This window comes from Panicum virgatum, chromosome 6K (assembly GCF_016808335.1).
Source record: "Panicum virgatum strain AP13 chromosome 6K, P.virgatum_v5, whole genome shotgun sequence".
Classification (NCBI taxonomy): domain Eukaryota; kingdom Viridiplantae; phylum Streptophyta; class Magnoliopsida; order Poales; family Poaceae; genus Panicum; species Panicum virgatum.
The window spans coordinates 43,023,465-43,034,917 of NC_053141.1; the positions used below are offsets into that span (position 1 = coordinate 43,023,465).

The 11,453-nt window shown below is 49.3% G+C and overlaps 2 protein-coding genes across 5 annotated transcripts; one reads left to right on the forward strand and one right to left on the reverse strand.

Moving 5' to 3' along the window:
• The first annotated feature begins 596 nt into the window (after positions 1–596).
• LOC120712772 (glycerophosphodiester phosphodiesterase GDPDL4-like) lies at positions 597–4,681 on the forward strand. 3 transcript variants are annotated; one of them, XM_039998643.1, is made up of 8 exons: positions 597–681; positions 1,091–1,206; positions 1,293–1,794; positions 2,175–2,213; positions 2,318–2,605; positions 2,683–2,822; positions 3,262–3,751; positions 4,102–4,681. In XM_039998643.1, the coding sequence occupies exons 1-8, from the start codon at positions 657–659 to the stop codon at positions 4,398–4,400; spliced, it is 1,899 nt and encodes a 632-aa protein (XP_039854577.1). In that variant the 5' UTR covers positions 597–656; the 3' UTR covers positions 4,401–4,681. The 3 variants fall into 3 exon arrangements, with proteins under 3 accessions (XP_039854577.1, XP_039854579.1, XP_039854578.1); XM_039998645.1 differs by having other exon boundaries at positions 605–681; positions 3,262–3,755; positions 4,102–4,645; XM_039998644.1 differs by having other exon boundaries at positions 621–681; positions 1,122–1,206.
• Positions 4,682–4,707: 26 nt separating this feature from the next.
• On the reverse strand, positions 4,708–8,456 carry LOC120712771 (E3 ubiquitin-protein ligase UPL5-like). 2 transcript variants are annotated; one of them, XM_039998642.1, is made up of 4 exons: positions 6,716–8,456; positions 5,652–5,972; positions 5,383–5,564; positions 4,708–5,190 (listed from the first exon to the last, which is right to left on the reverse strand). In XM_039998642.1, the coding sequence occupies exons 1-4, from the start codon at positions 8,289–8,291 to the stop codon at positions 4,927–4,929; spliced, it is 2,343 nt and encodes a 780-aa protein (XP_039854576.1). In that variant the 5' UTR covers positions 8,292–8,456; the 3' UTR covers positions 4,708–4,926. The 2 variants fall into 2 exon arrangements, with proteins under 2 accessions (XP_039854576.1, XP_039854574.1); XM_039998640.1 differs by having other exon boundaries at positions 4,711–5,190; positions 5,383–5,972; positions 6,716–8,452.
• Between the last annotated feature and the right edge of the window lie 2,997 nt (positions 8,457–11,453).

An 11,453-nucleotide genomic window follows, 5' to 3' on the forward strand; every position in this document is an offset into this window, starting at 1 on the left:
ACCGCGCGCGTGGAACATCAAGCTCGACGCCAGCCTCGCGTCGCTCAGCTTCACCAAGTGTGCCACCGAGCATGCCCTCTACACACGGTGGTCGAAGGGAGGCCTGGTGATCGTCGGCGTGTACGTCGACGACCTCATCATCACCAGAGCTGAGCAGCGGGACATCGACGCATTCAAGGAGAAGATTAAGTCGATGTTCTGCATGTCAGACCTCGGTCTACTCACCTACTACCTCGGCATTGAGGTGGAGCAGACCGGGAATGCCATCACGCTCCGCCAGAGCGCCTACGCGAGGAAGCTGCTGGAGCGGAGCGGATTGGGCGAGTGCAGGGCGTGCCAGACGCCCATGGAGGAGAAGGTGAAGCTGTTAAAGGACAGCACTGCCCCCTTGGTGGACGCCACGAGCTACCGGAGCATCGTCGGCGCACTGCGTTACCTCACGCACATGCGGCCGGACATTGGGTTCGCCGTGGGGTATGTGAGCCGGTTCATGGCGGAGCCGCGGGAGGATCACCTCACCGCGGTCAAGCATCTGCTCCGTTATGTGGCAGGGACGCGCGACTACGGGCTCGTCTACCCAAGGAGGAGCAGAGGAGAGCTGGACCTATGTCATCGATGGTGTGCGGAAAACGGGATGGTTTGCTTCGGACTTTACCATGGCTGAGCTTCAGTCTGTCGTTTGTGAGTATAACAGTGCCACGGCCAACTTCCATTTCACCATAGAGCAATTAGTTGGATAATTGCATAAGCTCTGTACATCTTCGATGTGTCGTGTCGACAAACTAATAATAAAGTTTGACAGTTTGTAGTAGTCTTTTTCCATCACAAAGAAAAAAACTAATATGTGCAAATATGCCCCTGAACGTACCACCAAGGTCATGAATCTCGAAACATAGTAACATATTATGATTCTTCTTTCTGTTTAGTTTTATTTTATTATTTATAACTACTTTCACATTGTGGGCATCGTTTTGCTCTTAAGTTGTGTATACTCGAGCATTTGTGCCTTTTGTCTTAAAAATACTTTTCTGATCTAATGATGCAAACTATACTTCTTTATTCTTGACTCATTATCTAATATTTTGAGCAGTAACTCAAGCAATTTGGTCTCGCTCCACCAGATTCGATGGATATCCTATCCTCTCTGTCACTGATTTGCCAACCATCCTTGACGTCAAGCAGCCTTCTGTTTGGTTGAATGTTCAGGTTGAATTATTGTTCCTAAAACTTAACCGGAATTTATTGTTGCTAGTGCTACCTTCAAAAGCTAATTTCTTGTTTCATGTGTGTAGCACGATATTTTCTACAAAGAACATGGTTTGAACATGAGGAACTACATACTTTCCATCCAAAAGAATGTATCTGTGCATTATATCTCGTCACCTGAACTGGGCTTCCTCCAAAATATATCTGGAAGAGTTCATCGCAAAACAAAGCTTGTGTTTAGCTTTCTTGATAAAGCCCTCTTAGATAATTCTATACACCGAACATATGGTTCACTTTTGAGCAACCTAACATTTGTTAAGTCTATTGCATCTGGCATAATGGTCCCTAAGAGCTACATTTGGCCAGTGACAAAGGATAACTATCTACAACAGGCACCCACATCAATTGTAGCAGAAGCCCACAGTGCAGGGCTGGAAATATATGCCTCTGATTTTGCAAATGATAGAATTATCCCCTATAACTACAGTTATGATCCATTGGCAGAATACCTAAACTTTATCAGCGATGGGGGCTTCTCTGTTGATGGTGTATTGTCAGAACACCCTATTACGGCATCAGGGGCTATTGGTAAGCTACCAAGTACATGTCAAAGAATTAACTAAAATATTGTTATTGATTTTTTTAACCATTTATGATTATATTAGCATGCGAACTACTCCCTCTGCTCTTCTACGTATGATACTTTGGACTTGCACTTTTATTGAGTAAGAGGCATACATTACAATCCTCCTATGGAACTTATATTAACTAAATTTTTTTTGTCCCCTAAACCCTCATTTAGTTTTGTGTCCAAAGTGTCCAATGATCAAATAGATTGGAAGTGTAGATTCAAAATAACTTTACTGCATTTAAGATATGGTTGTGCCCATCATGGAAACTTATGATGATATCTATGAAGAAATAAGCAACTTGCAAATTTTAATGCCTTTGAATCTCCTCAACTGCAGGTTGCTTTGCTAATCTGAATTCAAGTAAGACTGATCATGGTATGTCTCATCAGGGTGTAAGACCTACCTTAGTAGTTGTTGTGCCATGATGGTTGAATTTCTTCTATTTCAGCTCATTTTAATTATTTAGTGTTTCTATACAGGGGAACCCTTAATTATTTCGCATAATGGTGCTAGTGGAGACTATCCGGACTGTACTGACCTGGCCTACCATAGTGCAATTAATGATGGCGCAGATGTCATTGATTGTCCTGTTCAAGTGACAAGTGATGGAACTCTTATGTGCATGAGTTCCGTTAACCTGCTTGATACCACAAATGTGCAGAGAACACCTTTCAGCTCTCGTGCTTCTGTTGTTTCAGAAATTCAGGCTACACCAGGAGTCTTCACATTCAACCTCACTTGGGATGACATTAATAGTAGTATACAACGTGAGTTTCTTTTCTAGTATTATTGAGAAAAAGCACAAACTCATCATTAGCCTTTTAACTTGTCCTTTTCCCTACAGCCAAAATATCTTCCCCATTGAGTCGGTATTATGTTGTAAGGAACCCAAGATACACAAATCAAGGGAAGTTTCTGAAGTTATCTGACTTTCTAGCAATGGGAATGGATAAGGATTTGTCCGGTGTCATGATCATTATTGAGGTGATACTTTTGCTCGAAATTTCACTTATTCTGATATGATTCCAGAGTTAAAACTTTGTAACTTATACCTGAGTTTTATGTCTCTATTATGACTATGTGACGGGCAAAAGTTAACCAGATAGTAACCTTTCAATATCTTGAAGAATAATCAACATAATCTATATTAAGGAAGAGCTCATGATCTATTTTAAATTTTTATATTTATAAATGGTATAATTTGTGTAACTGTTGTCACCTTGATGGGCTCTGTTTCTTGTATAGGCACACCAAGTTTATACTTGTATAGACCTCTGGGTCTGGGCTTAGATAATTTAAAGATTGTATTTTCCCTCGTGCCTTACCGCATATTCTATGCATCTTTGCAGATGGCAAATATCTAGAAACTTTTCTTAATAAATCGTGTTCTTTATTCATTTATCATTCTATGTTTGTACTGCAGAATGCTGCATTTCTGGCAAAGTCATTAGGAATTGACATTGTTGATTCTGTAAATGCTGCCTTAAATGCTGCTGGATACGACAATCAGACTGCCAAGGGGGTCCTGATTCAGTCAAAAGATAGTGCTGTTCTTGTCAAATTGAAGCAACAGAAAACAAAATGCAAGCTTGTTTACACTCTCCCCTCAGGCATTGGGGATGTTTCTACCTCCTCACTAGAAGCTGTGAAGAAGTTTGCTGATGCTGTAGTTGTTGATAAGGATAATTCTGTTTTTACATCAAGTCTTGATTTTATCATCAGACAGAACAATCTTATGAAAGATCTACAGTCATCAGGGCTAGCTGTGTATGCTCAAGTGTTCCGGAATGAGTTTGTGTCACAACCGTTAGATTTCTTTTCAGATGAAACTGTGGAGATCAATTACTACTTTCAATCATTTAATCTGTCAGGCATCATAACTGATTTCCCGAAGACGGTTAGAAGATACAAAAGTAAGTCTCATTTGCCATCTACATATAGTGGGTCATCATGTTGCCGCTTGCATCAGCACGGTACAATGAAAAATAGCATGTGAACATGGCTAGTGGTGTTTAGGTCAATTTTTGAGTCTTCACAATGGTAGTGCTAGTTTCCAACCATTTTCCAGCTCCACAGTACCTTGCCCTAGTGCCATATCAAAATTTTCAATTCTGAATTCTGATCCCACATTTGCCCTGCTTTTTCCATAGATTAGGGAGGCGGATATTAGCATTTTTTTGTAGGGTTATTGTGATAGTATTTACTTACTAACTGCAGTATATATGTTCCTGTTTCTGACACTTGCATACTCTTGTATTGGCAGAAAACACTTGTACAGGTTTGGGAAATGACATGCCCAACTACATGCAGGCTGTTCCAATTGGCGCCCTTGACCAGTTACTCCAAAAGTTTAAAGCCCAGCCGCCATCTATGCCGCCAATGCCGACACTGAATGCCTCAGACGTGGTGGAGACACCGCTTCCTCCTGTTGCACCAAGAAATGAGCCTGGTGGTTCCCCAAGGGGTGCTGAAACTCCTGGTGCGCCTCCTTCTGATACCCACAAGGCTACTGCTAGTACTGGTATTCTGTTTGTGATGGTTTTCACAGCTCTGCTGATCTGAACAGACACATGAGGCTGTATAGTAGGCGATATAAGTTATACAATCTCCATTTGATTCAGGCAAGCTTAGACCGATGACCTAGTGTTCCCACTCCCAGGCATTTGTTTGATCGTTTCTGCCTGTATAAATTCACCAGTAGAAAGGTTGCACTATTTAGCGAGCATGGGGTGTCGATACATTGCTAATGGAAGCCATGGTTCCTGGTGTCTGCACATCATTGTTCTGTATAGATCCTCATTCTGACCTGAAGAATATGTTACATGTTCTGCGAATTGGCAATCCGCACTGTCGCATGAAAGAATGAAGCTCAGATGAAATAGCAATTTTTTATCGAATGTAAGTTATAAGGCGAGCTTTTCTAAGGAGTGAGACTTTCATGTCTCCTACAGGCTACAGTGAAGAACAGCCTCAAAAAAAAAAGAAAGAGAAAAAGAACAGCCTAAGAGAACATATCGCTACTATGATCTCAGTCACAGTATCAAACATTCTATGCACAAAGCAACATAGAGCCAAAAAGCAGCAGAAGCTACGATGCACCAAAGCCACTGCTCACATGTTCCTGGACGATCATATGCAGCCGCCTTTGCATCATGCTTAACGAAGTGTAAGCTGGGAGGTTGAGGTGGTAGAAGCAGGTTTGCGAAGTGGGGAGGTGGTCGCGCGAGCTGGAGGCCCTGTATATGAACAGCCTGCAGCCCAGCCCCGAGAAACCATCTGACGGCAAACACTTCACTGAGGTCCAGAAGAAGAGTAGCCTCCCCTGCTGTTCAACCGTCATGTTTTCCACGGCCTGTCATGTAAAAGATTATATGAAAATGTTTTCGTGAAAAAACTAAATCACTGCATGCTGCTGTCTCCTATCTCCATTAAGGCAACATTGGACAAATATGTTCCATTTTCATAAAAAAAAATCACTGTCCTGGAAGAGGTAAAACCTTCTAGTTAACTTAAGTAAAATATGAGTTAAAGAGTTGGGCTTTACCTTCCAGAACCACTTGATTTGGCGACATTTTTCTTTGTATCCACGGTAGTCAGTCTGAGCTCTCCACTCGTTCACATCTATAGTGCCCTTGCTACCGCCCAACATCCGATCAAAATCTTCTATATCCAAACTCGCGAAGAACTGTGTCCAGGGTTTCCATTTGTTGAACATAATACGAAATCCTGCAGTGAAATAAGCTAGTTGACGTCTGGTGCAGTTCACGAACCTATCTTGAATCAGCAGATCAATGTACTGGTATCTATTCTCACTAGTAACAGCAATATCCTTCCCTCCAGGGAAGAGCTCGCTGACCGTCCTAGACCCTAACACCTCATCTTCTCGGACAAATGTTAATTCCAGTATGTTTGAATCCACAAGACTCGCATCCATTTCTAGGATCTTTTTGCAGCTTGCATGCAGGGATGGATCTGTGTCTGCAATATCATCCAGTGTAATAGGTCTCCCAGCTAGTTGCAAGAATAATGTCCGGTCGAAGAAAACTCCAGCGTATATTTTGTGCCTCAGAGCTAATGCAATCATCCGCCCTGCGAATTCAAAGTACTCCAGGTGCAGTGGATCCACAACAGATGCTGCAATACAGATGAAAATGCAGAACGTCAGAAAGGTATAAAAGGGATAGCAGTGTAGCATTATTGAGATTTGGGAACTTCAAATGGTGTATGCCCTGCCCCCACAGATGCAGGGATAAGGTACTTTATTGTCTGTGGTATGAACGCAACCCAGAGGAAAACAGAAAACAGAGATAAATACTCAGTAAAAGAAGTAAAAACCCAGCTTAAAGCAAAGGTTCAGTTCAAACTGAGAAGGATACTATGAGTTAAGTTCGAAATGAGAAGGATACTATCTTTTGAAGAAATGCACCAAGCTTCCTAAAAATCAGGAACTATAGACTGAAGATTGCTGGCATTAAAGTTTTGGTGGGTCTAACTCACAAGTTTCACTGTAAAAGGTTTGGTTCCTTTTTTCCGGATGGGCCAAATTTTTTTTAAAAAAAAATCATCTTAACATGTTCCAGTTTCATAATTTAGCCACATGATGGATGGTTGCAGTATTGATGAATTTCCGCCCACACAAGCAAACTAAGTTCTTATGATTTACCAATTCACCTGACCGAAAGCATATGCTTATGTTTAAGTACAATTTATCTGACCAGTTTCACTAAACCTTAATAGAACTAATAGAGGACACAATTCTGAACTACCTATCAAGTGGCATCTCTGTAATGACTAATGAGGAAATTATCATGCCAATATACTAGAGGAACAGTCAGGGTTGTACAGTGAAACAGTCAGACCACCAGAAGCAAACTCACTTGGATTGATGAAGAACCTTCTCCTATCTTGTGGACACGCTGAGAAGAGAACAAGTCGCGGGTTGAACAGCGCCTGGCACACCAAGCAGAACCACTCCCTCAGCACGCCGGGGCCGGTGGCTTGCTCGTGCTTGAACGCCACAGACAGGACAGCGCGTAGCTCCTGGGGTGTCGCATGAGCAATGTACCCGAATGAGTCCGGCAGCAGCCGCCCCCGATCGATCAGCATCTCGTGCGGGGGTGGCGCGTTGGCACCTCTGACGAGTTCCGGCAGCATTGCCATGGCCAGTTGCCTCCGTGCCTCGAACTCGAGGAGGTCTCTGTGCCTGGTGATCCAACGGATGGTCTCGCTGAGCTCGCTCCCGGCGCTCAGCACAAGCGCGGTGACCGCCCTCGGGTGCGCCGCCAGCGTGGTTCGCATGGCATGGTGGACATCCGACCACGCGTCCAGCTCGGCCAGAACGGCCCAGACGCTGTGCAGCGAGGCCGTCCACTTGGGCAGCGCGCTCGACGACGAGTTATGCTTGCGCCCCGCCGCCGCCGCCGGCGGCAAATTCATCTCGAACCTGGTCATGCAGTCTTTGACGCTCTTCAGCAGGGCTTCCAGCGCCTGGGACAGCACCTTTCTCCAAGGGCGAAGCTGCGTGTCGGCGTCCAGCTCAAGCACCTGCGGGCGCAGCGCGAACCAGAAGGTCTTGAACTCGACCAAGTTCCTCCTAGCCGCCGCGGGCTGGCTCTGGCTCCTATACGCCCCGGCGATCTCTACGACAACAGCAATCGCCGTCTCCCTAGCAAGCCGGATCAAGTGCTCGGCGACCCGCCGTCGCGGCACGTCACCCCAGAGCCCCGGCGTCCACTCGGGGTCGGAGAGCACCGTCGCGGCCATGGCTCGCAACGCGGCGTAGAGCGGGTCGCCCTTGCTCGCGCCAGCGTCGAAGGACGCGCAGAACTCCAAGAGCACCGGCGCCGTCAACGCCTTGACGATGCTCTTCCCCTCCGGGGGGTCGGGGGACAGGAAGCACCGGATGGCGCGCTCGGCTTCGGCGCGGCGGCGCTCGTCGTCGGACTGATAGAGCTGGACCAGCACGCCGGGGACGCCGCTGCGGAGGAAGATGCCCAGGTGCTCGGCGACGGGGCCCAGGGCGCTGTTCGACTTCCCCTGGTGGGCGGCGCGGGCCGAGTACAGGAACCTCCTGACGAGCAACTCCAGGGACACGGCCACGTACGCCTGGCCAACCGTCGCGGCGGCGAGCCTGGCCGCGGCGGCGATCTCGGACGCGAGCCTCCGCGCGTCGGCGTGCGGGGCGGGGACGAGCCGGTACGACACGTGGAGCGTGGCGTCCCACGGGAGGCCGAGCTCGCCGACCGTCGCCCCGCGGGGGAGCTCCCGGCCGGCGTGGACGGCGCGCAGGCGCAACTCGCCCCCGCTGTCGGCGGCGCCGTTCCCGAGGCGGTCGAGGACCGAGCCCACGGTGTCCTCCCGCCGCGCCCGGATCACGGTGGTCCGGGAGTCGACGTTGCGGAGCAGGAGCTGGACGGCGCCGGCCTCCAACGCGGCGGCGCCCGGCGGCGCCATGCGTGGGGAGGGGGTTTGGGTGGGCAGGGGAAAGTCCGATCGATGTGCAGGGGACCAAATTGGGGGCCAATCTTTTCCTTTTCTCTCCCGAAAAAGGACAAACTGGAGGCCAATTTCCGCGTGATTCTGCAAGCGACCAGTGAGCGAGGATAGCTTCGCTCTTGGTATAACTGACGCAATCACAATTCACAAAGCTGGATGGGTTGACATTTTTTTTCTCCCTAATCTTGCAGGGCTGCGAGTTAGCGAGGTAATCACTATCGATCTGTCAGGTAGACCACTTCGTCTCATTCATAAGAGAATTTAAGATTCTAAATAGCCGGCTATATACCTCGAAAGGACAGCTGCTCTGCTATTTAGCCCGCTAAACGACGTAACGATAGTCTGCCACTAAACGTCTTAACTGACAATTAAAAATCATAATTTCTATAAATTACTGTCAAATTAGCTTTGGTAACTTTGGTGACACATGGAATGTGTCGTCAGCTCTTTTCTTTTTTTTTTCAATTTAAAAATTACTCCATCCGTTTCAAATTATAAGTCATTCCAAAAATTGTCACACCCTAAAATATTTAATTTTAGAATGTGATTATCTTTTAGAAAGTGTTTACCCATCTTTAAGGTTTCTTGAGAATTTCCAAATTTTCTGGCAATTATTCTCAAATTTTTAGTGGGCTAAATCGTTTTTTTTTTGTGAACTCTAAAATCTTTTTCATGAGCTCCAAGTATTTTATTGGACTCTCGTATCCGAATTATCTTCGAGAAATGTTTTGGGAACTTTCAGATAGTTGGAATATATTTTTGTGGTTTAAAATATTTATCTAGAATCTGCTAGATGTATTTTAAACTTGTCGGGCACCATGATTAGGGGCACCCTAATCAGTATACTAAAATCGCCCTAAAAACGCAAACACATGCTGGGCAACCGGACTCACGAAGGCCTAGTTTCCTTCCAATCTAGAAGAAAGGAAAGGACTCAAAGAAGCCCAATACGCGGCCTACGTACGCAGTGCGGCCAATCCGCACCCCCTCGGACCCGCGGAGTGATCTCCGCCTCGCTCGAGGGCTCCCCGCCGAAGCCCTCGACCGCGCCCCGCGCCTCCGCCTCGCTCGAGTCTAGCGAGCCTGCCCTCGGAGGAGCGGATCATCTCCGCCTCGCTCGAGGGTAGCGAGCCTACCCTCGGAGGGGCGAATCATCTCCGCCTCGCTCGAGCCCACCCCTCGACGGAAAGGACAAACGGCCCTTCCGCTCACCCGCCCGCCGTACGGAGGCATTAAATGCCAACCACTCCTCCACAGCGTCCAGGCCAGACGGCGCCAGGCCGCCATTCCCCACAGTGGCTGTGACCGGAGTCCCGTCCGCCAACTCCGGTCACTGCTCCGCCATTCCGGACGCTGTGGCGACACTGTGGGAACCTGCGACGCAGTGCAAGACGTGCTCGGCACTGCTCCGGCTACTATACTGCCAACTCCCCGTACCTCCTTTGTACTTTCCCTTCCGCGGAGCCCTTGAACGGCATGGGCACGACCCTCGAAAGCAACTCCGGCCTTGACCAGGACAAGACCCTGGCCTGTAGGACCCTCGAAACGCCGCCACGCCACACCTGGAGGACGGTACCCCACACAGCAACGACCACGCCGCCCGCTGGAGCCGCCAGGACGCCGGCGCGATCTCCGCAAGACCAAGGACGATGCTCAGGACGACTGCCACGCCCGGCGCCATACTCCACAGTGTACTTCCCACAGTGCTCGACCACTGCACCCCCGCAATTCGGGAAAAAGACGACGACTTCTGCGATCCCCTGTGCATGTGCATGTACACCGTCCCTCCTTGTGTCTATAAAAGGAGGAGGCGAGCTTTCCCTTAAAGGGGTCGGCTCATTCGGTAGAACACAACACTAAGCACAACTCACAGAGCACATACGCTCTTTTGAGCCCCGATATTGGCACTCGCCTCAATCAACTTCCCCTCTAGCAGAGAATTGGGAGTTTCCCTCCCTCTCTCGCCTCGCTTGTACCCCCTACTACAGGCACCCCCGGTGCAAGACAGTACAGTGCTCTCGCACATCCCTTTGCTGGACGTACGGCCCCACGGCTGGAACCAAGATAAACTCGTGTGTTACTGTGTTGCCTCTTGCATCAACATCTGGGACGAGGAACACGCAGCATCATCACTAGTTGGGTCCGGACCGCCGAGTCAGGACACCGACAGTTGGCGCGCCAGGTAGGGGCGCTGCGTGACATTTCTCTTTTGTTCCCATTTGAACTCCAGGGATGGCGATCAGATCCAACCCATTCCCCATGGGCGCCTCGGATCCGCTCCCAGCGGGGTACGTGATTTGGTTCGGGAGTCTTGAGTTCAGAGCAACTGTCAACGGTTACCTCATGGAGCTCCTCTCGCCCAGACGCAACCCTGACACTCCGACTTCACTGGCCCGGTCCAACAGGCGCTCGGGCCAGCACTCGCGACAAGTGCGCATGGAGCGGCGCCGGGTGGCACGCCTCATCTCCCCCACGTGGGTTGAGGTTGCCATGTCGCAGCTCAGCGTCGCGGCCGATGGGGCCGCCGCTTCGTCATCACGTGCCTCGGCGTCATCTACGCCGGCACCATCACCGACTGCAGCCCCAGTGCCTCCCAGGGGGGCGCGACTGCGCCGTCGCCCTTTCCCTTCGGGATGTGCAACGCTGCCACCTACGCCTCTTCGTCCAGCACCAACTTCGCCGAGTACGAGGATCTGCCGGGTCATCACCTCCTGTCGATACGCAACCTCGTCGCATCATCTCCTGACGACTCCTACCGCGAGACGGCGAGCTCGATTGCCGACGACACCAGCTTCTTCATGGACAACTTCACGGCCGAGGACTACTATGGGGTCCGCGACCCCGACGCTTTCCGCTCGTTCCAGCTCGCGGCGGCTTACTGCCTCACCTGCTCCGAGGACTCCAGTGAGGGGGATTACGATCCCACTCGGGAGTGCTTCATGGTCCAGCTCGCGGACGGGCAAAACGACAATGCTCCGGGCAATGACGGGAACGGCGGGGCAGACGCGCAGGCAAACCAACCAGTGGTGCCAGCCGCGACCCCTTCTTCTTCGTCAAGCTCGGCGGCGCGGCAGGCACAGCTGCAGCTTAAGGAGCTTCAATCCAAGCTCGACGAGCAGT